The 24961-nt window shown below is 35.7% G+C and overlaps 1 protein-coding gene across 2 annotated transcripts; it reads right to left on the reverse strand.

The window, feature by feature from the left end:
• Positions 1-1632: 1632 nt before the first annotated feature.
• RAVER1 (ribonucleoprotein, PTB binding 1) lies at positions 1633-24784 on the reverse strand. 2 transcript variants are annotated; one of them, XM_083881859.1, is made up of 15 exons: positions 24573-24784; positions 23427-23493; positions 20536-20596; positions 19561-19734; positions 17680-17914; positions 16286-16477; positions 14889-15012; positions 13876-13952; positions 12580-12658; positions 11782-11888; positions 10515-10605; positions 9147-9217; positions 7918-8037; positions 4664-4729; positions 1633-2465 (listed from the first exon to the last, which is right to left on the reverse strand). In XM_083881859.1, the coding sequence occupies exons 1-15, from the start codon at positions 24771-24773 to the stop codon at positions 2319-2321; spliced, it is 1812 nt and encodes a 603-aa protein (XP_083737985.1). In that variant the 5' UTR covers positions 24774-24784; the 3' UTR covers positions 1633-2318. The 2 variants fall into 2 exon arrangements, with proteins under 2 accessions (XP_083737985.1, XP_083737984.1); XM_083881858.1 differs by lacking the exon at positions 20536-20596 and having other exon boundaries at positions 9147-9223; positions 19561-19795.
• Positions 24785-24961: the final 177 nt, after the last annotated feature.

A 24961-nucleotide genomic window follows, 5' to 3' on the forward strand; every position in this document is an offset into this window, starting at 1 on the left:
AAAAGGAAAAGTGGGCGGGGTCAGAGCCAGGAGTGGGCGTGGCTTGTTTTGGCCCCTCAGACCCAACTGAGGATTTGGTTTTTTGGGTGAAAATTTGGAATTTTTGGGACAATTTTGAGGTTCTGGAGGGAATTTGGGGGGGGGGTGGGAGGAGGATTTAAGGAATTTTGAGGAGATTTTTAAGAAATTTAAAGAAAATTTGGGATTTTTGAGGAAATTTTTGATAAAATTAAGGAAATTTAAGGAGAATTTTGTGGAATTTAAAGAAATTTTGGGGTTTTTGAGGAGATTTTTGAGAAATTTTGGGGAATTTTGGGAATTCTGAGGAATTTTAAAAGAAATTTAAGGGAATTTTGGGGGAATTTAAAGAAATTTTGGGATTTTTGAGGAAATTTTTAAGAAATTTAAGGAAATGTTGGGATTTTTGAGGAAATTTTTGGGAAATTTAAACAAAATTTGGGGTTTTTGAGGAAATTTTTGAGAAATTTTGGGGAATTTTCTGAATTTTGAGGAGATTTTTGGGAAATTTAATAAAATAAAAATAATAAAACCACGAAAATAACAAAAATAAATTTGAAATTTAAATAAAGAGTCAACGATATAAATATAATTTTATTTTTTTTTCTTTTAGAGGGAAGAAAACACCTCAAATCCCCCCAAATTTTTACAGTAAAAAACAGAGAAAAAAAAATCATTTTAAACCTCCCAAAAATAGAGAAAAAAACCTGAAAAAAACCCCAAAAAATTAAAAAAAAAAGAGAGAAAAATTCAGTTATTAAAAAAAAATTAAAATTAAAATAAAAATAGATTTTTATCTAAAAAATAAAAAGCTCCAGTTTAAAAAAAAAAAGGGGAAAAAACACCCAAAAAATCAGAAAAAAAACCATCCAAGGCAGTGAAATGTTTAAAAAGACCCAAAAAAAGGGAAAAAATCCCGAAAAAATTGGAAATTTCACCTCAAAAAAGGGAGAAAAAGGAGAAAAAAAGCCCAAAAATGAAGGAAATGATCCCAAAAATGAGGAAATTTATCCCAAAATTATTAAAATTACACAAAAATTATTAAAATTACCCAAAAAATATTAAAATTTACCAAAAATTTGGGAATTTTTTATTGAAAACTGGGGAAAAAACCCAAAAATTTGGAATTTCTTGTTGAAAATTGAGGGGAAAAAACCCAAAATTGAGATTTTTTTATTTAAAATTGAGGAAAAAATCCTCAAAATTAGAAAATTGAGGGGAAAACCCCCAAATTTTGGAATTTCTTGTTGAAAATTGAGGGGAAAAAACCCAAAATCAGGAAAAAAAATAAAATTGGGGATTTTTTTTAATTGAAAATTGAGGAAAAAAACCTTTTTCCCTTTTCTTGACTTTTCTTTTTTTTTCGTTTTATTTTTGCAGTTTTTTTGCTTTTTTTTCCCCCGTTTTTTTTGGATTTTTTTTTGCTTTCCCCCCCCGTTTTTATGGATTTTTTTGTTTTATTTTTTTGGTTTTTTCCCATTTTTTTCCCCCCCTTTCTGTGGTTTTTTTTTTTCCCCGCCTTTTTGTTTCGGTTTCTTTTGTTTGTTTGGGTTTTTTTTTTTTTTTTCATTTTTTTTCCGCCTTTTCTGGTTCTTTTTTTCGTTTTTTTGGTGCTTTTTATTTTCTTTTTTTTTTTTTTTATTTTTTTCCCTTTTTGGTTTTTTTTTCCCCTTTTTTTGGGGTTATTTTTTCATTTTTTGGGTTGTTTTTTTTTTTTTCAGTTTTTTTTTGGGATTTTTTCCCTTTTTTGGGTTTTTCCCCTCTTCTTAATTTTTTTTTCATTTTTTTCCCATTTTTTTTCCCCTTTTTTGGGTTTTTTTTCCCTTTTTGTTTTTTTTCCTGTTTTTTCATAGATTTTTTGGGTTTTTTTCCCCTTTTTTCCCTTTTTTGGGGTTTTTTTTTCCCCTTTTTTGGGCGATTTTTTTCCCTTTTTTTGGAGATTTGTTTGGGGGTTTTTTTCCCCATTTTTGTGGTTTTTTTCCCCATTTTTTGTGGGTTTTTTTCCCCATTTTTTGCGTTTTTTCCCCTATTTTTTTTTTCTTTTTTTTTTCTTTTTTCCCATTTTTTCCTCTTTTTTTTGTTTTTTTCCCCCTTTTTTTGGGCGATTTTTTCCCCTTTTTTTCTCATTTTTTCCCCTTTTTTTGGGGGTTTTCCCCCCTTTTTTTTGATTTTTTTTTTTGTTTTTTTTTGTTTTTTTCCCCTTTTTTTTTGGTTTTTTTTTCCGTTTTTTGGGGATTTTTTTTGGGATTTTTCTGGGATCATTTCCTTCTATTTTTTAACTAAAATTTGGGTATTTTTCCCTAAAAAATCCTCTTTCTCTTGAGGTGGGAGTCAGCGTAGTGCCCCCCCAGGCCCTGCGAGTGCTGCCCCACGTAGGAGCCCTCGGGGCTCGGCTCCGGCGACGGCAAAAGGTGAGAAAATCCGCGTTTTTGGCCTCCCAAGGGGGTCTGGAAAAGAGAAAAAATCATTAAAATTAATTAGTTTTAATTATTAAAAATTGTATTTAATTCGTATTAGTTTGTGTGGAATTATTTGGATTTTTTTTGGATTTTTTTCTGATTTATTTTGAATTTTTTTGAATTTTTTTGAATTTTTTTTGAATTTATTTTGATTTTTTTGCTGATTTTTTTTAAATTTATTTTGATTTTTTTGCTGATTTTTTTTTAATTTATTTCGATTTTTTTTCTAATTTGTTTTGAATTTTTTTTTGAATTTTTTTGAAATTTTTTTCTAATTTTTTTTGAATTTCTTTTGATTTTTTTAAAATTTATTTTGAATTTTTTTTCTGATTTTTTTTGAATTTATTTTGAATTTTTTTCTAATTTATTTTGAATTTTTTTGAATTATTTTGAATTTTTTTCCTAATTTTTTTCAAATTTATTTTTGATTTTTTTTCTTTTTTTTTTGGATTTTTTTTCTAAATTTTTTAAATTTATTTTTAATTTATTTTGAATTTTTTTTAAATTTTTAAAATTTATTTTGAATTTTTTTCTGATTTTTTTTGAATTTATTTTGAATTTTTTCGGAATTTTTTTTGAAATTTTTAAAATTTTTTTTGAATTTTTTGTTTAATTTTTTTCCGAATTTATATTGAATTTTTTTGGAATTTTTTTTGGAATTTTTAAAAATTTATTCCCAAATTTTTTTGAATTTTTGGGGGTTTTGGAAAGAATTTGGGGGTTTTTGGGAAGAAATTTGTGGTTTTTTGGGGTTTTGGGGAGAATTTTTTGGGATTTTGGGGATTTTTTGGGTTTTTGAGGAGAATTTGGGGAGAATTTTGGGAATTTTGGGAGGAATTTGGGTTTTTTAGGGTTTTTTGGGGAGAATTTTGGGAATTTTGGGAGGAATTTGGGATTTTTTGGGATTTTCTGGGAGAATTTGGGGAGAATTTGGGAAGAATTTGGGAATTTTGGGAGGAATTTGGGGTTTTTTGGGATTTTTGGGGAGAATTTTTTGGGTTTTTTGGGAGAATTTGGGGATTTTGTGAAGAATTTGGGGAGAATTTGGGTTTTTTAGGGAGAATTTTGGGAATTTTGGGAGGAATTTGGGATTTTTTTGGATTTTTGGGGAGGATTTTTTGGGTTTTGGGAATAAATTGGGGAATTTTGGGGAGAATTTGGGATTTTTGGGGAGAATTTTTTGGGTTTTTTGGGAGAATTTGGGGATTTTGTGAAGAATTTGGGGTTTTTAGGGGTTTTTGGGGAGAATTTTGGGAATTTTGGGAAGAATTTGGGATTTTTTGGGGATTTTCTGGGAGGAATTTGGGTTTTTTTGGGATTTTTGGGGAGGATTTTTTGGGGTTTTTGTGAAGAATTTGGGATTTTTCGGGGGAATTTTGGGAATTTTGGGAGGAATTTGGGATTTTTTTGGATTTTTTGGGAAGAATTGGGTTTTTTTGGGAATTTTAGGGATTTTTAGGGATTTTGGGGAAAATTTTGGGGATTTTTGGGGAGAATTTTGGGGATTTTAAGGAGAATTTGGGGATTTTTGGGGAGAATTTTTTGCGTTTTTGGGGAAAATTTGGGTTTTTGGGGAGAATTTTTTTGGTTTTTTGGGAGAATTTGGGGATTTTGTGAAGAATTTGGGGAGAATTTGGGTTTTTTAGGGTTTTTTGGGGAGAATTTTGGGAATTTTGGGAGGAATTTGGGATTTTTTGGGATTTTCTGGGAGGAATTTGGGTTTTTTTGGGATTTTTGGGGAGGATTTTTTGGGGTTTTTGTGAAGAATTTGGGATTTTTCGGGAGAATTTTGGGAGGAATTTGGGATTTTTTTGGATTTTTTGGGAAGAATTGGGTTTTTTTGGGAATTTTAGGGATTTTTAGGGATTTTGGGGAGAATTTTGGGGATTTTTGGGGAGAATTTTGGGGATTTTGAGGAGAATTTGGGGATTTTTGGGGAGAATTTTTTTGGTTTTTTGGGAGAATTTGGGGATTTTGTGAAGAATTTGGGGAGAATTTGGGTTTTTTAGGGTTTTTTGGGGAGAATTTTGGGAATTTTGGGAGGAGTTGGGGATTTTTTGGGGATTTTCTGGGAGGAATTTGGGTTTTTTTGGGATTTTTGGGGAGGATTTTTGGGTTTTTGGGAAGAATTTGGGTTTTTTTGGGAAGAATTTTGGGAATTTTGGGGTTTTTGGGGATTTTTGTACCTTGAGGTGGGAGGTGGGAGGTGCCAAGGCCACGATGGACTCAGAGCTCGGGGGGATGGAAACGCCCTGGGAGGAAAAAAAAATTGAATTTTTAGGAGTTTTTTAAAGATTTTTAAGGGTTTTTTTAGGGATTTTTAAAGGGATTTAATGGGAATTTTTAAAGGGAATTTTTTTTTGGATTTTTATGGGGTTTTATGGGATTTTTAAAGGATTTTTTAGGGATTTTTTATGGGGATTTAATGGGATTTTTTTAAAGGGATTTTTTGGGGATTTTTATGGGATTTTTAAGGGATTTTTAAAGGGATTTTTTAGGGATTTTTAAAGGGATTTAATGGGATTTTTTAAAGGGATTTTTTGGGGATTTTTAAGGGATTTTTTTGGGATTTTTAGGAGATTTTTTTGGGGATTTTTAAAGGATTTAATGGAATTTTTAAAGGGATTTAATGGGATTTTTTAAAGGGATTTTTTTTGGATTTTTTAATGGGGTTTTAAGGGAGATTTTTAGGGATTTTTTGGGTTTTTTAAGGGATTTTTAAAGGGGTTTAATGGGATTTTTAAAGGGATTTTTTAAGGGATTTTAAGGGATTTTTAAAGGGATTTTTAATGGGATTTTTTTAGGGATTTTTAAAGGGATTTAATGGGATTTTTTTAAAGGGATTTTTTGGGGATTTTTAAGGGATTTTTAGGAGATTTTTTAGGGATTTTTAAAGGATTTAATGGAATTTTTAAAGGGATTTAATGGGATTTTTAAAAGGGATTTTTTTGGGATTTTTAATGGGGTTTTAAGGGAGATTTTTAGGGATTTTTTGGGGTTTTTAAACGGATTTTTAAAGGGGTTTAATGGGATTTTTAAAGGGATTTTTGGGGATTTTTATGGGGTTTTAAGAAGATTTTTCAGGGATTTTTTAGAGGATTTTTACAGGATTTTTAATTGGATTTTTAGGAGATTTTTAGGGAATTTTAAAGGCGATTTTCATGGGGATTTTAAGGCAATTTTTACGTGATTTTTAAATGGATTTTTATGGGATTTTTAAGGCGATTTTTGCAGGATTTTTTTTGATTTTTAAGGCGAATTTTACAGGATTTTTTACAGGATTTTTAGGGGATTTTTAGGAAATTTTAAAGGCAATTTTTACGGGATTTTAAGGGAATTTTACAGGTGATTTTTATGGGATTTTAAAGCCATTTTTAAGGCGATTTTTATGGGATTTTTTACGGGATTTTTAGAGGATTTTAAGTCAATTTTAACGGGATTTTTATGGGATTTTTAAGGTGATTTTAATGGAATTTTTTACAGGATTTTTAGGGGATTTTTAAAGGATTTTTAAGGCAACTTTAACTCATTTTTAAGGTGATTTTTGCAGGATTTTTTTTTTATTTTTAAGGGATTTTAAAGGCGATTTTTACAGGATTTTTTTTCTATTTTTAAGGAATTTCAAGGCGATTTTAAGGCAATTTTTGCTGGATTTTTTTTTAATTTTTAAGGGAATTTTAAAGTGATTTTTTAGGGCATTTTTAGAGGATTTTAAAATGAATTTTAATGTAATTTTTTCTGCCCTGACCTTGCCAAGGTGACTCTGCTTTAGCCCCGGGATTTTTAAGGTGATTTTTAAAGATGATTTTTAGGGGGATTTTTATGGGATTTTAATGGGATTTTTAACGGGATTTTTATGGGATTTTTAACGGGATTTTTAGGGGATTTTAAGGAGATTTTTAAGGCGATTTTAATGGGATTTTAAATGGGAATTTTAAGGTGATTTTTATGGACTTTTAAAGGTGATTTTTACAGGATTTTTTAAATGGATTTTTATGGGATTTTAAAGCTGATTTAATGGGATTTTAATGGGATTTTTAACGGGATTTATAATGGGATTTTTAATGTCACATAATGGGATTTTTTTGCAGGATTTTTTTTATTTTAAAGGACTTTTAATGGGATTTTTAAGGCGATTTCAAAGGTGATTTTTAGGGGATTTTAAGGCAATTTTTACTCATTTTTTTACAGATTTTAATGGGATTTTTAAGGTGATTTTTGCAGGATTTTTTTTTATTTTTAAGGGATTTTTAGGGGATTTGTATGGGATTTTTATGAGATTTTTAGAGGATTTTTACAGGATTTTTATGGGATTTTAAAGGGATTTTTATGGGATTTTAAAGGGATTTTAAAGCCACTTCTAAGGTGATTTTTATGAGATTTTTAGGGGATTTTTAGGGGATTTTAAAGGTGATTTTTAACGGGATTTTTGCAAGATTTTTATGGGATTTTAAAGGGATTTTAAAGGTGATTTTAACTAATTTTAAAGGTGATTTTTACAGGATTTTTAATGGGATTTTTAAGGGGATTTTTCGGGAATTTTAAAGGTGATTTTAATGGGATTTTCAAGGTGATTTTTTTTTTTACTTTTAAGGGATTTTTAGGGGGAATTTTGACTCATTTTTAGGGCGATTTTTACGGGATTTTTACAGAATTTTTATGGGATTTCTAGGTAATTTTAAATACAATTTTTACGATATTTTAACAGATTTTAAAATGAATTTTAACGTAATTTTTTCCGTCCTGACCTTGCCGAGGTGACTCTGCTTTAGCCCCGGGATTTTTAAGGTGATTTTTAAAGATGATTTTTAGGGGGATTTTTATGGGATTTTTAATGGGATTTCAAGGGTATTTTAAAGGTGATTTTTATGGGATTTTAAAGCGACTTTTAACGTACATTTTTACAGGGTTTTAATGGGATTTTAGGGGGATTTTTACGGGATTTTTAAGGTGATTTTTACAGGATTTTTATGGGATTTTTTTCAGGATTTTTAGGGAATTTTAAGGCAATTTTAACTCATTTTTAAGGCGATTTTTTTTTATTTTTAACTCATTTTTAAAGTGATTTTTTTTTATTTTTTAAGGGATTTTTAGGGGGATTTTTATGGGATTTTTAATGGGATTTTTAGGGAATTTTTACAGGATTTTTTTTACGGATTTTTATGTGACTTTTAGGGGATTTTAAGAGAATTTTAAAGGGATTTTAAAGGGATTTTAATGGGATTTTTAAGGTAATTTTTGCAGGATTTTTTTTATTTTTAAGGGATTTTAAAGGCGATTTTTACAGGATTTTTTTTCTATTTTTAAGGAATTTCAAGGCGATTTTAAGGCGATTTTTGCTGGATTTTTTTTTTAATTTTTAAGGGAATTTTAAAGTGATTTTTAGGGCATTTTTAGAGGATTTTAAAATGAATTTTAATGTAATTTTTTCCATCCTGACCTTGCCGAGGTGACTCTGCTTTAGCCCCGCCCTGAGGCCGCTGCTGAAACAGGAACTGGGGGAACCCGGAAAAAAGGGGGGAACAAAACCCCCCCTGTCCAGCCCTGGCGAGGAGGAGACCTGAAAAAGGGGAAAAAAAAAGGGAAAAAAAATAAAATTTGACAAAAAAATCAAAAAATTCCAGGCAAAAATCTGAATTTTTAGGCCAAAAATTTGAATTTTTAGCACAAAAATCTGAATTTTTGGCCATAAAATGTCAATTTTTCAGCCCAAAATCTGAATTTCCAGGCAAAAATCTGATTTTTTTGCCATAAAATGTCAATTTTTGAGCCAAAATCTGAATTTGTGGCTCTAAAATCTGAATTTCCAGGCAAAAATCTGAATTTTTTAGGCCAAAAATCCAAATTTCCAGGCAAAAATCTGAATTTTTGGCCATAAAATGTCAATTTTCGAGCCCAAAATCTGAATTTCAGCCCCAAAATCTGAATTTCCAGGCAAAAATCTGAATTTTTGACCATAAAATCCAATTTTCGAGGCCAAAATCTGAATTTTCAGCCAAAAATCAAAAATTTCCAGGTAAAAATCTCAATTTTCCACCCCAAATCCCCAAAACTGCCAAAAATCCAGAATTCCCACCCTGAAAAATATAAAAATGGATTTTTTTAACCCAAATTTTACCCAAATTCCAAATTTCCGCCCTGAAATCCCAAAAACTGCCAAAAATCCTGAATTTCCACCCCTAAAATCTCAATTTTCCAGCCCCAAAAACATAAAAATTCAGGATTTTTTTACCCAAATCCCAAAACCTGATGAAAAATCCCAAATTTCCACCCTAGAAAAATAAAAATAAAGGATTTTTTTACCCATTTTTTACCTAAATCCCAAATTTCCAGCCCAAAATAATAAAACTGGAGCATTTTTTAACCCAAAAATCTCAAATTTTGTCCCAAAAATCCCAAATTTTCACCCAAAAAATCCAAAATTGGGGATTTTTTTTACCCAAAATTTACCCAAAATCCCAAATTTTGCCCCAAAAACATAAAAATTGAGAAATTTTTTACCCAAATCCCAAATTTCCACCCCAAAAACCACAAAAAATTGAGGATTTTTTAACTCAAATTTTTCCCAAAACCCAAATTTTGCACCAAAATTCCCAAATTTTGCCCAAAAACCCCAAATTTTCCCCCAAAATTTTCATTTTTAACCCAAAAAATTTGAATTTTTCTCACCTGGGGGAACTCGGGGGGAGGATCCGACCTGGGGGGGCCCAAAATTCCCGATTTGGCCCCAAAAACTTTTCCTGTGGCTGAAAAATAAAATAAAATTTTGGTTAAAAAGATGAAAAAAAAATGGGAATTTTGAGGGAAAAAAAATGGGGATTTTTGGGGGAAAAAAAAGGGATTTTTTAATGCCAAAAATGGGATTTTTATACCAAAAAATGGTATTTTTTTATACCAAAAAATGGGATTTTTTACAAAAAAAAAGGGATTTTTTTCTAAAAAAAAAGAAAATTTTAATACCAAAAAATGGGGATTTTTTTGTCAAAAAATGGGATTTTTTTATACCAAAAAAATGGGATTTTTTAACTCAAAAATAGGATTTTTTAATACCAAAAAAATGGGGATTTTTTTTTCCAAAAAAATGGGATTTTTTTCTAAAAAAAATTGGAATTTTTATACCAAAAAATGGGGATTTTTTATACCAAAAAAATGGGAATTTTTGAGGAAAAAAATGGGATTTTTAATACCAAAAAATGGGGATTTTTTACACCAAAAAAATGGGATTTTTTTTCTAAAAAAAATCGATTTCTTCCCCAGCGAAAATTTGGAATTTTTTTATTAAAAAAAGGGATTTTTTTGGGGGAAAAAAAATGGATTTTGGAGAGAAAAAAAAAGGGAATTTTGGGGAAAAAAAAAAAAAAGAGGATTTTTTCCCTGAAAAAATGTGAATTTTTGGGAAAAAAATTTGAATTTTCCCCCTAAAAAATGGGATTTTTTTTCCCAAAAAAAAAGGTGGAATTTTGGGAGAAAAAAGTGAAATTTTGGGGGAAAAAATTGGGATTTTTGGGGGAAAAATTGGGATTTTTGGGGAAAAAAATGGGATTTTTTTCCAGAAAAAAATGGAATTTTTTGGGAAAACGGATTTCTTTGGAATAAAAAGGGAATTTTAGGGAAAAAAAGTGGAATTTTTTGGGAAAAAAAGGGATTTTTTTTGGGAAGAAAAACTGGGAATTTTCCTCAAAAAAAAAGGGATTTTTTTTCCCAAAAAAAGGACGATTTTTTAATAAAAAAAGAGAATTTTGGGGAAAAAAAAAAAAAGGATTTTGGGGGAAAAAAGGGGAATTTTGGGGAAAAAGGGGGGAAATTAAGGGATTTTTTTTTAAAAAAAAAGGGATTTTTTTTCCCATTAAAAAATTGAATTTTTGGGGAAAAAAAATCTGAATTTTCCCCTAAAAAATGGGATTTTTTTCCCAAAAAATGGGATTTTTTCACAGAAAAAAAGCGTAATTATATATAATTATTTTTTTTTTGTTAATAAAAGATAATTTTAATTAAAAAAAAAGATAATTTTGGGTTAAAAAATTTTAAATTTCTCACCTGGACGGGGAGGGGGGAGGAGACTCTGCAGGTTCAGAAACGGATTCAGGGGGAGACGGAAATCCCGCGGGGGCTCCCCCAGGAGAGACACCTGGGGTGGGAAATTTGGGAATTTTTAGGGAAATTTTGGGAATTTTCGGGGAATTTGAGGAAATTTGGGATTTTTTGGGTGAAATTTGGGCGAAATTTGGGGATTTTAAAGGGATTTTTGGGGGATTTTTTGGGTTTTTTTGGTATTTTAAGGGGAATTTTGGGGATTTTTTTGGGAAATTTTGGGTGAATTTTGGGGGAATTTGGGAATTTTGGGGTTTTTGGGGGAATTTAGGATTTTTTGGGGTAAATTTGGGGGAATTTTGGGGGATTTTTTACGATTTTAAGGGGATTTTTTTGGGATTTTTTTGGGTATTTTAAGGGGATTTTAAGGGATTTTTTTGGGATTTTTTGGGGATTTTAATGGGATTTTTAAGGGGAATTTTGGGAATTTGGGGAATTTTCAGGGAATTTGAGGAAATTTGGGATTTTTTGGGGGAATTTTGGGTGAATTTTGGGGAAATTTTGGGGAAATTTTGGGATTTTTTTGGATTTTAAGGGGATTTTTGGGGGGAATTTAAAGGGATTTTTTGGTGAAATTTGGGGGAATTTTTGAGGATTTTAAGGGGATTTTAAGGGGAATTTTGGGTGGGGGAATTTTGGGGGATTTTTGGGTGAAAATTTGGGGGATTTTTGGGGGATTTTTGGGGGATTTTTGGGTGAAATTTTGGGGATTTTTGGGGGAATTTTGGGGAAGTTTTGGGGGAATTTTGGGTGAAATTTTGGGAGAATTTGGGGAATTTTAGGGGAATTTTGGGGGGATTTGGGGGAATTTTGGGGGAAATTTGGGGGATTTTTTACGATTTTAAGGGGATTTTTTTGGGATTTTTTTGGGTATTTTAAGGGGATTTTAAGGGATTTTTTTGGGATTTTTAATGGGATTTTTGGGGATTTTTTGAGAAATTTTGGGTGAATTTTAAGAGAATTTTTGAGAAATTTTGGGGGATTTTAAGGGGATTTTTGGGGGATTTTTTGGGAGAATTTTGGGTGAAATTTTGGGGGATTTTTTTGGAATTTTTGGGGGATTTTTGGGTGAAATTTGGGGGATTTTTTGGGGGATTTTTTGGGTGAAATTTTGGGGATTTTTGGGGGATTTTTGGGAATTTTTGGGTGAAATTTGGGGGATTTTTGGGGGATTTTTTGGGGGATTTTTGGGGGATTTTTGGGGTTCTCTCACCGCTCCATTTTCTCCCCTCGTGGTTTTGGGGTTGGGGCCCCCCAAACCCCCCCGGGGGCTCCTTTTGTCCCTCTCGGCAACGAAAGAGCCAAAAATTGGGGATTTTCCTGCAGGGAAAAAAAATAAAATTAAAATTAAAGTTAAAATTAAAAAAAAAATTTAAAAATTTAAAATTAAAAAATTAATATTAAAATTAAAAAAATTAAAATTAAAATTAAAAAATTTTAAATTTTAAAATTTAAAAATTAAAATTAAAATTTAAAATTTTAAAATTTAAAATTAAAAATTAAAACTAAAATTCAAAAATTAAAATTAAATTTAAAAAATTAAAAATTAAAAATTAAAACATTAATATTAAAATTAAAAAATAAAAATTCAAGTTAAAATTAAAAAGAAGATAATTAAAATTAAAAATTTATAATGAAAATTAAATAAGAATTTTTTGCAAATTTTTTTTGGAATATTTTTGTGAATTTTTTGAATTTCTTGCAAATTTTTTGGGACTTTTTGTGAATTTTTCACAATTTTTGTGAATTTTTTGGGGGCAATTTTTGGAATTTTTTGGGGGATTTTTTTGGAATTTTTTTGGAATTCTTTGTGGATTTTTTTGGAATTTTTTTGTGGATTTTTTTGGGATTTTTTTGGAATTTTTGGGGGATTTTTTGGAATTTTTTGGGGATTTTTTTGGATTTTTTTTTTTTGGATTTTTTTTTTGAATTTTTGGGGATTTTTTGGGGATTTTTTGGGGGATTTTTTTTGGAATTTTTTGGGAAATTTTGGGGAATTTTTGTGTTTTACCTGCAGGAATTTCCCCCAGGAGTTTCCCAGGGGGGAGGGGGAGGGAACTCAAAGGGGAATCCCCCAAAATTCCGGGTTTCTGCCAAAAAAAAAAATAGAGAAAAATGAGATAAAACCACAGAAAAAACCACAGAAAAACCCAAAAAAATCCTAAAAAAAATGAAAAAAAAATCCCAATAATTCCCACCAAAAAAAACCCCCCAAAAATTCCCAAACCCCTCCAAAAAAACCCTAAAAATTCAAAAACAAACTGCAAAAAACCCTCAAAACCCCCTTAAAAAATTCCCAAAAAAATCCCCCAAAAATTCCTAAAATCTCCCCAAAAAACCCAAAAAAAATCCTAAAAAATATCAAAAAATTCCCCACAAAATCTTCAAAAAAAAACCCCCAAAAATCCCGGAAAAAAAAAAAAAAACCAAAAAACCCCCAAAAAATCCTAAAAAAATTTCAAAAAATCCCCCAAAAAATCCCACTAAAAATCCCAATAAATCCTAAAAAAATCCTCATAAATTGTTTTTTTAAAAAACCCTAAAAACCCCAAAAAATCCCCAAAAAATCCTAAAAAAATCCCCAAAAAATCCCCAAAAAAATCCGAAAAAATCCTCAAAAAATCCCCAAAAAAATCCGAAAAAATCCTCAAAAAATCCCCAAAAAATCCCCAAAAAATCCCCAAAAAAATCCGAAAAAATCCTCAAAAAATCCCCAAAAAATCCTAAAAAAATCCTCATAAATTCTTTTTTTAAAAATCCCTAAAAACCCAAAAAAAATCCCAAAAAATCCCCAAAAATTCCTCAAAAAATCCTAAAAAAATCCTAAAATAATTCGGAAAAAATCCCCAAAAAATCCCAAAAAAATCCCAAAAAATTCCCAAAAAAATCCTAAAAAAATTCCCAAAAAATCCCCCCAAAAATCCCCAAAAATCCCCAAAAAATCCCCCAAAAAATCCCAAAAAAATCCCCAAAAAATCCTAAAAAAATCCTCATAAATTCTTTTTTTAAAAATCCCCCCAAAAAAACCCAAAAAATCCTCAAAAAATTCCCCAAAAAATCCTAAAAAAATCCCCAAAAATCCCCCAAAATTCCCAAAAAAATCCCCCCAAAATTCCCAAAAAATCCTAAAAAAATCCTCCAAAAATTCCCAAAAAAATCCTAAAAAAATCCCCAAAAATTCCTAAAAAAATCCCTAAAAAATTCCGAAAAAATCCCCAAAAAATTCCCAAAAAATCCTCATAAATTCTTTTTTTAAAAATCCCTAAAAACCCCAAAAAACCCCCCAAAATTCCCTTTTTTTTCCCACCTGTGAGTGTTTATTGAGGAGCTGCAGCAGCGCCGGCCCCGGGCCCAGGGGGAGGTTTGGGGCAGCTCCCAGGAGACCTGGGGGGACAAAATATTCCAAATTTTTAACCATTTTTTACAGATTTTTTACCAAATTTTATCACAAAATTTTTCCCAAATTTTTTCACATTTTTCCCCTTTTTTTCTGATTTTTTCCCATTTTTTCCTGATTTTTTTCACATTTTTTCCCCTTTTTTTCCTGATTTTTTCCCAGTTTTTCCCCAATTTTTTTCTGATTTTTTCCCAATTTTTTCCTGTTTTTTCCCAATATTTTCTGATTTTTTTCCCAATTTTTTCCCATTTTTTCCTCAATTTTTCCTGTTTTTTTTCCCAATTTTTCCCATTTTTTCCCCATTTTTTCCTGATTTTTTCCCATTTTTTTCCCATTTTTTCCTCAATTTTTCCTGATTTTTTTCCCAATTTTTTCCTGTATTTTTCCCAATATTTTCTGATTTTTCCCCAATTTTTCCTGATTTTTTCCCATTTTTTCCTGATTTTTTTCACATTTTTTCCCCTTTTTTTCCTGATTTTTTCCTGATTTTTTCCCTTTTTTTCCTGATTTTTTCCCAGTTTTTCCCCAATTTTTTTCTGATTTTTTCCCAATTTTTTCCTGTTTTTTCCCAATATTTTCTGATTTTTTTCCCAATTTTTTCCCATTTTTTCCTCAATTTTTCCTGTTTTTTTTCCCCATTTTTCCCATTTTTTCCCCATTTTTTCCTGATTTTTTCCCATTTTTTTCCCATTTTTTCCTCAATTTTTCCTGATTTTTTTCCCAATTTTTTCCTGTTTTTTCCCAATTTTTCCTGATTTTTTTTCCCAATTTTTTCCAATTTTTTCCTCAATTTTTCCTGTTTTTTTCCCCATTTTTCCCCCCTATTTTCCCCATTTTTTTACCGTTTTTCCCCATTTTTTCACCGTTTTTCACCATTTTTTTTCCCCAATTTCCCCAATTTTCCCAAATTCTCCGATTTTTACCCTGTTTTGCCCCGTGGATCAGCGGATTGAGCAGCAGCTGCAGCGGGGCCGGGCCGCGGCCGAGGCTCCCCAGGACCTGCAGGATGTTGGGCTCGGGCAGGAGCCCCTTCCCGCGGTTCAGGGCCTGAGTTTGGGGAGAAAAATAAACATTTTGGGCAAAAAAAGAGATTTTTTTGGGGAAAAAATAAAATTTTTTGGGAAAAACACAGAGATTTGGGGAAAAAAATGAAGTTTTGGGGAAAAAAAATGGAGTTTTGGGTGGAAAAAAGTGAATTTTGGGGTGAAAAAAGGGGATTTTTTGGGTGAAAAAAGGGAATTTTTGGGGATAAAGGGCATTTTTTTGGGGAAAAAAAGGGAATTTTTGGGGAGAAAAAGGGAGAAATGGGGGGAAAGGAATTAGGGGGAAAAAAAAGAAGTTTGGGGGGGAAAAATGGGAATTTGGGAGGAAAAGGAAATTTTTTGGGCAAAAAAATAAAATTTGGGAAAAAACGAAGATTTGGGGGAAAAAAATGGGAGTTTGGGGGGAAAAAAGGGAATTTTTTTGGGGGAAAAAAGGAAATTTTTGGCCAAAAAAAGGGAATTTTTTGGGAAAAAAGGGAATTTTTGGGGATAAAAGGGAAATTTTTTGGGGAGAAAAAGGGAATTAGGGGGGAAAAGGAAATTTTGGGGGGAAAAAAGGAAATTTGGGGGAAAGAAATGGGAAATTTGGGGGGAAAAAATGGGACTTTTTGGGGAAAAAAGGGAATTTTGGGGGGGAAAAGGAGATTTTGGGGGGAAAAAAGGAAATTTTTTGGGGAAAAAAGGAAATTTGGGGGAATGATAATGATAACAATGATAACAATGATAACAATGATAAGGATGATGATAAGGATGATAACAATGATAACAACAACAACAACAATGACAATAAGAATGATAACAATGATAAGGCTGATAAGGCTGATGATAAGGCTGATAAGGCTGATAAGGATGATAAGAATGCTGATAAGGATATCAAATCTCACTCACCATGCCCTGGGCCGCAATCAGAGCAGCCAACATGCTGTGACCAGGCAGGTGAGGATGATAAGGATGAAGATAAGAATGATAACAATGATAAGAACGCTAAAAACGATGATAACAGTAATAACAATGATAAGAACGATGATAAGGATGATGATAAGAATGACAACAATGATAGGGATGATAACAATGATTATAACAACGATTACAACAATAACAAACAATGACGAGAAGGGATGATAACAACGATAAGGACGATAACAATGATGATAACAATGATAAGGCTGATAAGGATGATGATAAGGCTGATAAGGATGATGATAAGGCTGATAAGGATGATAAGGATGCTGATAAGGATGATAGGAATGCTGATAAGGATATCAAATCTCACTCACCATGCCCTGGGCCGCGATCAGAGCAGCCAACATGCTCCGTCCAGCCAGGCCGGGGGCACAAAAGGAGACCCTGATGTGGTTCCCAGCCAGGGCAGCCCCGTCCAGCTGGGCCTGGACCTGCTCAGCCGCTTCGGGGGATGGAAATTCCAGCACTGCAAAGCCCTTCAGGTGCCCGTCCTGTCCCACAGCCAGCTGGGGACACAAAAATCCCTCAATGAACCCCAAAATCCCAAATCTCAAATCCCTTCAGGTGCCCGTCCTGTCCCACAGCCAGCTGGGGGAGAGAAATCCCTGAGAAAATCCTAAATCCTAAAATCCCAAAGCCCTTCAGGTGTCCATCCTGTCCTACAGCCAGCTGGGGACACAAAATGGACCCTAAATATACCCCAAATCCATCCCTGAACCCCAAATCCTTCACTGAACCCCAAATCTCTGAAGCCCAAACCCCTCCCAAAGCTCCCAAACCTCACCTAAACCCCTCCCAGGTCTCTAAAACCCATCCTAAACCTCACCCAAACCCCTCCCAAAGATCCCAAACCTCACCCTAAATCCTTCCCAAAGACCCCAAATTTCACCCCAAAAATCCCAAATTTCACCCCAAAGGTCCCAAATTCCTCCCAAGGATCCCAAACCCCTCCCAGGTCTCTAAAGCCCATCCTAAACCTCTCCCAAAGGTCCTAAACTCCTCCCAAAGGTCCCAAACCACAAATAAACCACTCGCGACTCCCGAATCTCACCCCAAACCCCCCTCAAACACCCCAAATTTCACCCTAAAGACCCCGAATTTCACCCCAAAGACCCCAAACTCCTCCCAAGGATCCCAAACTTGTCCCAAACCCCTCCCAGGTCTCTAAAACCCTTCTCAAACCTTTCCCAAAGGTCCTAAACCCCTCCTAAAGGTCCCAAACCACAAATAAACCACTCGCGACTCCCAAACCTCACCCTAAATCCTTCCCAAAGACCCCAAATTTCACCCCAAAAATCCCAAATTTCACCCCAAAGGTCCCAAACTCCTCCCAAGGATCCCAAACCCCTCCCAGGTCTCTAAATCCCATCCTAAACCTCTCCCAAAGCTCCTAAACTCCTCCCAAAGATCCCAAACCACAAATAAACCACTCGCGACTCCCAAACCTCACCCTAAATCCTTCCCAAAGACCCCAAATTTCACCCTAAAGGTCCCAAATTTCACCCCAAAGATCCCAAACTCCTCCCAAGGATCCCAAACCCCTCCCAGGTCTCTAAAACCCTTCTCAAACCTTTCCCAAAGGTCCTAAACCCCTCCCAAAGGTCCCAAACCACAAATAAACCACTCGCGACTCCCAAACCTCACCCTAAATCCTTCCCAAAGACCCCAAACTTCACCCCAAATATCCCAAATTTGTCCCAAAGCTCACCTGGCAGAATTGGGGCTCACAGGTGGCCGCTGCCATCCCCCTGAGCCTGGGGAGGTCCCCGAAGCCGTGGGGCAGTTTGTCCACGCAGAGACACCGCGAGTGCAGCAGCTCCGGGCTCAGCTGCCCGGCCTCGGTCCAGTGAACAAATAAACTCCTGGTGCCCAATTGTTTCCCCAGCAGTTCGGATTTGGCTCGGGCTGCCGAGTCTTTTTTCATGTATTCCACGAATCCGTAGCTGGGGAGAGAAAATTTTGGGGGTTTGGGGTGAGTTTGGGTGAAAAAAATTGGAATTTTGGGGGTTTTGGTGGTGATTTTTTAGGTAGGAATGGGATAAAATGTTGATTTTTAAAGTAATTTCTTATCTAAAATAAAACCTCAAGGTGTGAGCTCTGCCAAGGCAAGGAAATGGGTTTTTCTGATTCATTTCAAGGGCTTTTGAAGAAGAAAAAAAGTAGAAGAAGAAGAAAAGAAAAAGAAGAAGAGGAAGAAGAAGAGGAAGAAAGAAAAGGAAGAAAGAAGAGAAAGATGAAGAAGGAGAAGGAAGAGGAAGGAGAAGAAGGAGGAGGAAGAAGAAGAAGAAGAAGAAAAGAAAAAGAAAAAAAAAAAGAAGAAAAAAAGAAGAAAAAAGAGGAAAAAAGAAGAAAAAAAAGAAAAAAAATAAGAAAAAAAGAAGAAAAAAAGAAGAAAAAAAAGAGGAAAATTAAGAGGAAGGAGAAGAGGAGGAAGAAGAAGAAGAAGAAGAAAAGAAGAAGAAGAAGAAAAGAAAAAAAGAAGAAAAAAAGAAAAAGAAGAAAAAAGAGGAAAAAAAGAGGAAAATGAAGAGGAAGGAGAAGAAGAGGAAGAAGAAGAAAAAAAAAGAAAAAGAAAAAGAAAAAGAAAAAGAAAAAGAAAAAGAAAAAGAAAAAGAAAAAGAAAAAGAAAAAGAAGAAATAGAAGAAGAAGAAGGAGGAGGAGGAAGAGGAAGAAGCTGCTTCCCTTCCCATTTCTCCTTTTCCCCTCCCCATTTCTCATTTTTCCCCTCATTTTTTTTTCCCCATTTCTTCCCCATTTTTTCTCCCATTTCTTCCCCCTTTCTTTTCCCATTTTTTCCCCTTTTTCTCCCATTCTTTCCCCCAATTTTCCCCCATTTTTTTCCTCATTTTTTCCCCCATTTTCTCCCCCTTTTCCCTCCCATTTTCTCCCCATTTTTCCCTCATTTTTTCTCCCATTTTCCCCCATTTTTTCCCATTTTCCCCCCATTTCCCCCCCCATTTCCCCTCATTTTTTCCCCATTTTTCCCCATTTCCCCCCCATTTTCTCCCCATTTTTTCTCCCATTTTCCCCTCATTTTTTCCTCATTTTTCCCCCATTTTCTTCCCTATTTTCCCCCCCATTCTTTCCCCATTTTTCCCTCATTTTCCCCCATTTTTCCCCTATTCTTTCCCCATTCTCCTCCAATTTTTCCCCTTTTCCTTCCCATTTTCTCCCAATTTTCTCCCCCTTTTTCCCCCATTTTTTCCCTCATTTTCCCTCCCATTTTCTCCCCATTTTTCCCCCATTTTCTCCCCATTTTTCCCCCATTTTTCCCCCATTTTTCCCCATTTTTTCCTCATTTCCCCTCCCATTTTTTCCCCATTTTTCCCTCATTTCCCCCCCATTCTTTCTCCATTTTTCCCCATTTTCCCCCCATTCTTTCCCCGTTTTCCCCCCAATTTCTCCCCATTCTTTCCCCATTTTTTCCCCCATTCTTTTCCCATTTCTCCCCCATTTTTCTCCTATTCTTTTCCCATTCTCCTCCATTTTTTCCCCCAATTTTTCCCCATTTTTCCCCAATTTTCCCCCATTTTTCCCCCATTCCCCCCCCATTTTTTCCCCCCTTTTTTTCCCCATTTCTCCCCTTACCCTTTGGAATGCCCCGTGCTGTGACTATAAACCAAAAAACACCTCTCCAGGTTCCCAAAGGGCCTGACCAGCTCCTCAAAGTGGTTCTGTGTCAGGAGCCGGGGCAGGTTGGCCACGCACAGAACGGAATCCGAGGGCTGGAGCTGCACCAGGAGCTGCCGCCCCCGCAGGGACCTGCCCTGGAGCTGTTCAATAGCTGAGGAGGCCTGGGATGAGTTCAGGAGGGTCACAAAGGCTGGAAAAAATGGGAAAAAATGGTTTGGTTTCATAAAAAAGAAAAGGGTTTTTTTTGGGGGGGGAAAGGGGAGAAATCGCGGAAAAATCGCGGTTTGGAAATGGGAGAAATTGGGGGAAAAAGGGGGTTGGAAAACGGGAGAATTCCTTGAAAAATGGGGTTTGGAGAAGGGAGGAATTGTGGGGAAAAGAAGACTTAGAAAAGGGAAGAATTCCTGAAAAAATGGGGTTTGGAAAAGGGGAGAATTAATGGAAAAATGGGGTTTGGGGAAGGGGAGAAATCGCGGAAAAAACGCGGTTTGGAAAAGTGAAGAATTCCTTAAATAAGGGGGGTTGGAAAAGGGGAAAAAATGGGGTTTGGAAATGGAGATAATTCCTGAAAAATGGGGTTTGGAGAAGGGAAGAATTAGTGGAAAAATGGGGTTTGAAAAAGGGGAGGATTAGTGGAAAAATTGGGGTTTGGGGAAGGGGAGAAATGGCGGAAAAAAACGCGGTTTGGAAATGGGAGAAATTGGGGGGAAAAAGGGGTTTGGAAAAGGGAAGAATTCCTTGAAAAATGGGGTTTGGAGAAGGGGAAAATTCCTCAAAAAATGGGGTTTGGAAAGGGGAAAGAATAGTGGAAAAAAGGGGTTTGGAAAAGGGAAGAATTCCTGGAAAAATGGGAAAAATCCCTTGAAAAACGAGTTGTTTTGGGGCCGGGCAGGGCGGGGGGCCCAAGGGGGGTTTTGTCCCCGCAGGGACCTGCCCTGGAGCTCAGAGAGGGATGAGGAGGCCTGGGACGAGTTCAGGAGGGTCACAAAGGCTGGAAAAAACAAAAAAAAAAATGGTTTGGGAGGAGTTGGGGGTCATGAAAAAATTGGGTTTTGGAAAAGGGAGAAATGGCGGAAAAAACGCGGTTTGGAAATGGGAGAAATTGGGGGAAAAAGGGGGTCGGAAAAGGGAAAAATTCCTCAAAAAATGGGGTTTAGAGAAGGGAGGAATTGTGGGGAAAAGAAGACTTAGAAAAGGGAAGAATTCCTGAAAAAATGGGGTTTGGAGAAGGGGAGGAATCCTAAAAAAATGGGGTTTTGGAAAGGGGAGAAATGGCGGAAAAAACGCGGTTTGGAAATGGGAGAAATTGGGGGAAAAAGGGGGTTGGAAATGGGGGAAAAGAGGGTTTGGAAAAGGGAAAAATTAGTGGAAAAATGGGGTTTGGAAAGGTGAAGGTTCATGGGAAAAATGGGTTTGGAAAAGGGGAGGGTTCATTGGAAAATTGGGGGTTTGGGAAGGGGAGAAATGGCGGAAAAAACGCGGTTTGGAAATGGGGAAAATGGGGTTTGGAAAAGGGGAGAATTCCTGGAAAAAATGGGGTCTGGAAAGGTGAAAGAATAGTGAAAAAAGGGGGTTTGGAAAAGGGAAGAATTAGTGGAAAAATGGGGTTTGGAAATGGGGGGGAATCATCAAAAATTGGGGTTTTGGGAAGGGGAGAAATGGCGGAAAAAACGCGGTTTGGAAATGGGAGAAATTGGGGGAAAAAGGGGGTTGGAAAAGGGGGAAAAGGGGGTTTGGAAAAGGGAGATAATTCCTGAAAAATGGGGTTTGGAGAAGGGAAGAATTAGTGGAAAAATGGGGTTTGAAAAAGGGGAGGATTAGTGGAAAAATTGGGGTTTTGGGAAGGGGAGAAATGGCGGAAAAATCGCGGTTTGGAAATGGGAGAAATTGGGGGGAAAAGGGGTTTGGAAAAGGGAAGAATTCCTTGAAAAATGGGGTTTGGAGAAGGGGAAAATTCCTCAAAAAATGGGGTTTGGAAAGGGGAAAGAATAGTGGAAAAAAGGGGTTTGGAAAAGGGAAGAATTCCTGGAAAAATGGGAAAAATCCCTTGAAAAACGAGTTGTTTTGGGGCCGGGCAGGGCGGGGGGCCCAAGGGGGGTTTTGTCCCCGCAGGGACCTGCCCTGGAGCTCAGAGAGGGATGAGGAGGCCTGCGACGAGTTCAGGAGGGTCACAAAGGCTGGAAAAAAACAAAAAAAAAACGGTTTGGGAGGAGTTGGGGGTCATGAAAAAATTGGGTTTTGGAAAAGGGAGAAACGGCGGAAAAAAACGCGGTTTGGAAATGGGAGAAATTGGGGGAAAAAGGGGGTTGGAAAAGGGAAAAATTCCTCAAAAAATGGGGTTTAGAGAAGGGAGGAATTGTGGGGAAAAGAAGACTTAGAAAAGGGAAGAATTCCTGAAAAAATGGGGTTTGGAGAAGGGAGGAATCCTAAAAAAATGGGGTTTTGGAAAGGGGAGAAATGGCGGAAAAAACGCGGTTTGGAAATGGGAGAAATTGGGGGAAAAAGGGGGTTGGAAATGGGGGAAAAGAGGGTTTGGAAAAGGGAGATAATTCCTGAAAAATGGGGTTTGGAGAAGGGAAGAATTAGTGGAAAAATGGGGTTTGAAAAAGGGGAGGATTAGTGGAAAAATTGGGGTTTTGGGAAGGGGAGAAATGGCGGAAAAAACGCGGTTTGGAAATGGGAGAAATTGGGGGGAAAAGGGGAGAATTCCTTAAAAAATGGGGTTTAGAAAAGGGAAAAAGTCCTCAAAAAATGGGGTTTGGAAAGGTGAAAGAATAGTGGAAAAAAGGGGTTTGGAAAAGGGAAGAATTCCTGGAAAAATGGGAAAAATCCCTTGAAAAACGAGTTGTTTTGGGGCCGGGCAGGGCGGGGGGCCCAAGGGGGGTTTTGTCCCCGCAGGGACCTGCCCTGGAGCTCAGAGAGGGATGAGGAGGCCTGCGACGAGTTCAGGAGGGTCACAAAGGCTGGAAAAAACAAAAAAAAAATTGGTTTGGGAGGAGTTGGGGGTCATGAAAAAATTGGGTTTTGGAAAAGGGAGAAATGGCGGAAAAAAACGCGGTTTGGAAATGGGAGAAATTGGGGGAAAAAGGGGGTTGGAAAAGGGCAAAAAGGGGTTTGGAAAAGGGAAAAATTCCTCAAAAAATGGGGTTTAGAGAAGGGAGAAATTGGGGGAAAAAATATTTAGAAAAGGGAAGGATTCCTGAAAAAATGGGGTTTGGAGAAGGGAAGAAATGGCGGAAAAAACGCGGTTTGGAAATGGGAGAAATTGGGGAAAAAAAAGGGGTTGGAAAAGGGGAGAATTCCTGGAAAAAGGGAATTTAGAAAAGGGAAAAATTCCTGTAAAAAGTGAGTTTGAAAAAGGGAAAAGTTCCTTAAAAAATGGGGTTTGGAAAAGGGAAAAATTCCTGGAAAAAGGGAGTTTGGAAAAGGGAAAAAATTCCTAAAAAAAAGCCGATTTAAAAGGGAAAAAAAAATCTCAAAAAATTGATTTAAAAAAGAAAAAAATTCCTAAAAAAATTTTGATTTAAAAAAGAGAAAAAAATCCTCAAAAAATTGATTTGAAAAAGGGAAAAAATTCTTAAAAAAAATCGATTTAAAAAAGGGAAAAAATCCTCAAAAATTTGATTTAAAAAAGGGAAAAAAATCCCCCAAAAATTATTTAGAAAAGGAAAAAAAAAAAAATCTTTAAAAAATTGATTTAAAAAAGGAAAAAAAATCCTAAAAAAAAAAATATTTAAAAAACGAAAAAAAATCCTAAAAAAAAGGGAATTTTGGGTGTAAAAATTGGAATTTTTCCCTTTTTTCCCCAATTTTTTTTTTACCTGTTCCTTTGTATTTGTCCACAAAACAATATTTGAGTTCGTAATCCTTGAGCAGCTCGTGGATGTCCTGAAAAAAAACAGGAAAAATTCAAATTATTTCAATTATTTGGGGGAATTTTGGGGATTTTGGGGAAAATTTGGGGAATTTTGGGAGAAATTTGGACAAAATTTGGGAGATTTTGGGAAAATTTGGGGGAAAATTTGAGGGATTTTGGGGAAAATTTGGGGAATTTGGGGGAAATTTGGGGATTTTGAGGGAAAATTTGGGGATTTTGGAGGAAATTTGAGGAATTTTGCGAGAAATTTGGACAAAATTTGGGAGATTTTGGGAAAATTTGGGGGAAAATTTGAGGGATTTTGGGGAAAATTTAAAGAATTTGGAGGATTTTGGGAGAAATTTGGGGGATTTTGGGGAAATTTGGGGATTTTGGGGAAAATTTGAGGGAAATTTTGGGGATTTTGGAGGAATTTGGACAAAATTTGGGGGATTTGGGTATTGATCAGTGATCAGGTATTGATTATTGATCAGTTATTGATTAGTGATCAGGTATTGATTTGGATTTTGGTATTGATTAGAGATCTGATATTGATTCATTTGGGATCAGGTATTGATTAGAGGTCCCTGAGGGCTCCAGTATTGATCAGGGACCAGGTATTGATCAGTGATCAGTTATCGATTAGTGATCAGTTATTGATTAGTGATCCTTGTGGGGTCAGGTATTGATTAGGGACCCAGTATTGATCAGTGATCAGTTATTGATTAGTCATCAGTTATTGATTAGTGATCAGTTATCGATATGGAGTCCCTGAGGGCTCCAGTATTGATTAGAGACCCAGTATCGATCAGTGATCAGATATTGATTAGGTGCCCTGTATTGATTAGGGATCCCTGAGGGGCCCAGTATTGATTAGGGGCCCGGTATTGATTAGAGGTCCCTGACGGCTCCAGTATTGATTAGAGACCCAGTATCGATCAGTGACCACTTATTGATTAGGGATCCCTGATGATCTCGGTATTGATCACACACCCGATATCGATCAGCGATCACTTATCGATCACTGATCACTCATCAATCAGCTCCACCCCCTTCCCTTTCCCCTCCCTCTCCCCGTTCGGTTCCCGCCCCTCCCTTTCCCCGCTCACACCTGATTCGTGACATCCCCCGGTAACCCGCGGATCAAAACCTTCCTCCGGTTCCGGAACTGCCGCTCGCTTTGCTCCAAACGCCTCCGAATCTCTTGGGGCTCCAGCGGCGGCAGCTCCTCCTCGGGGGCGCGGGCGGGACCCGCCGCCGGTTCCGCTCCCGGTCCGGGCCCGGCCCCGCTCCCCGACACCGCCGCCGCCATCACGGCCCCGCCCTCGCCGCTACAGGGAGGAACAACGCGCGCGCTGATTGGTGGAAAAGCTCGGCGGGAGTATGACTAAAGGGGATTGGGTGGGGAAGGGGAGAGACATGGATGTGTCGAGGGTTGGGATTGGTGAGAAGGGTGAGGAAAATGTGTCGGCGGTGGGGATTGGATGGGAGGAAGGGGGG

The sequence above is a fragment of the Zosterops lateralis genome, assembly GCF_965231275.1.
Source record: "Zosterops lateralis genome assembly, chromosome: 36".
NCBI classification, from domain to species: Eukaryota; Metazoa; Chordata; class Aves; order Passeriformes; family Zosteropidae; genus Zosterops; species Zosterops lateralis.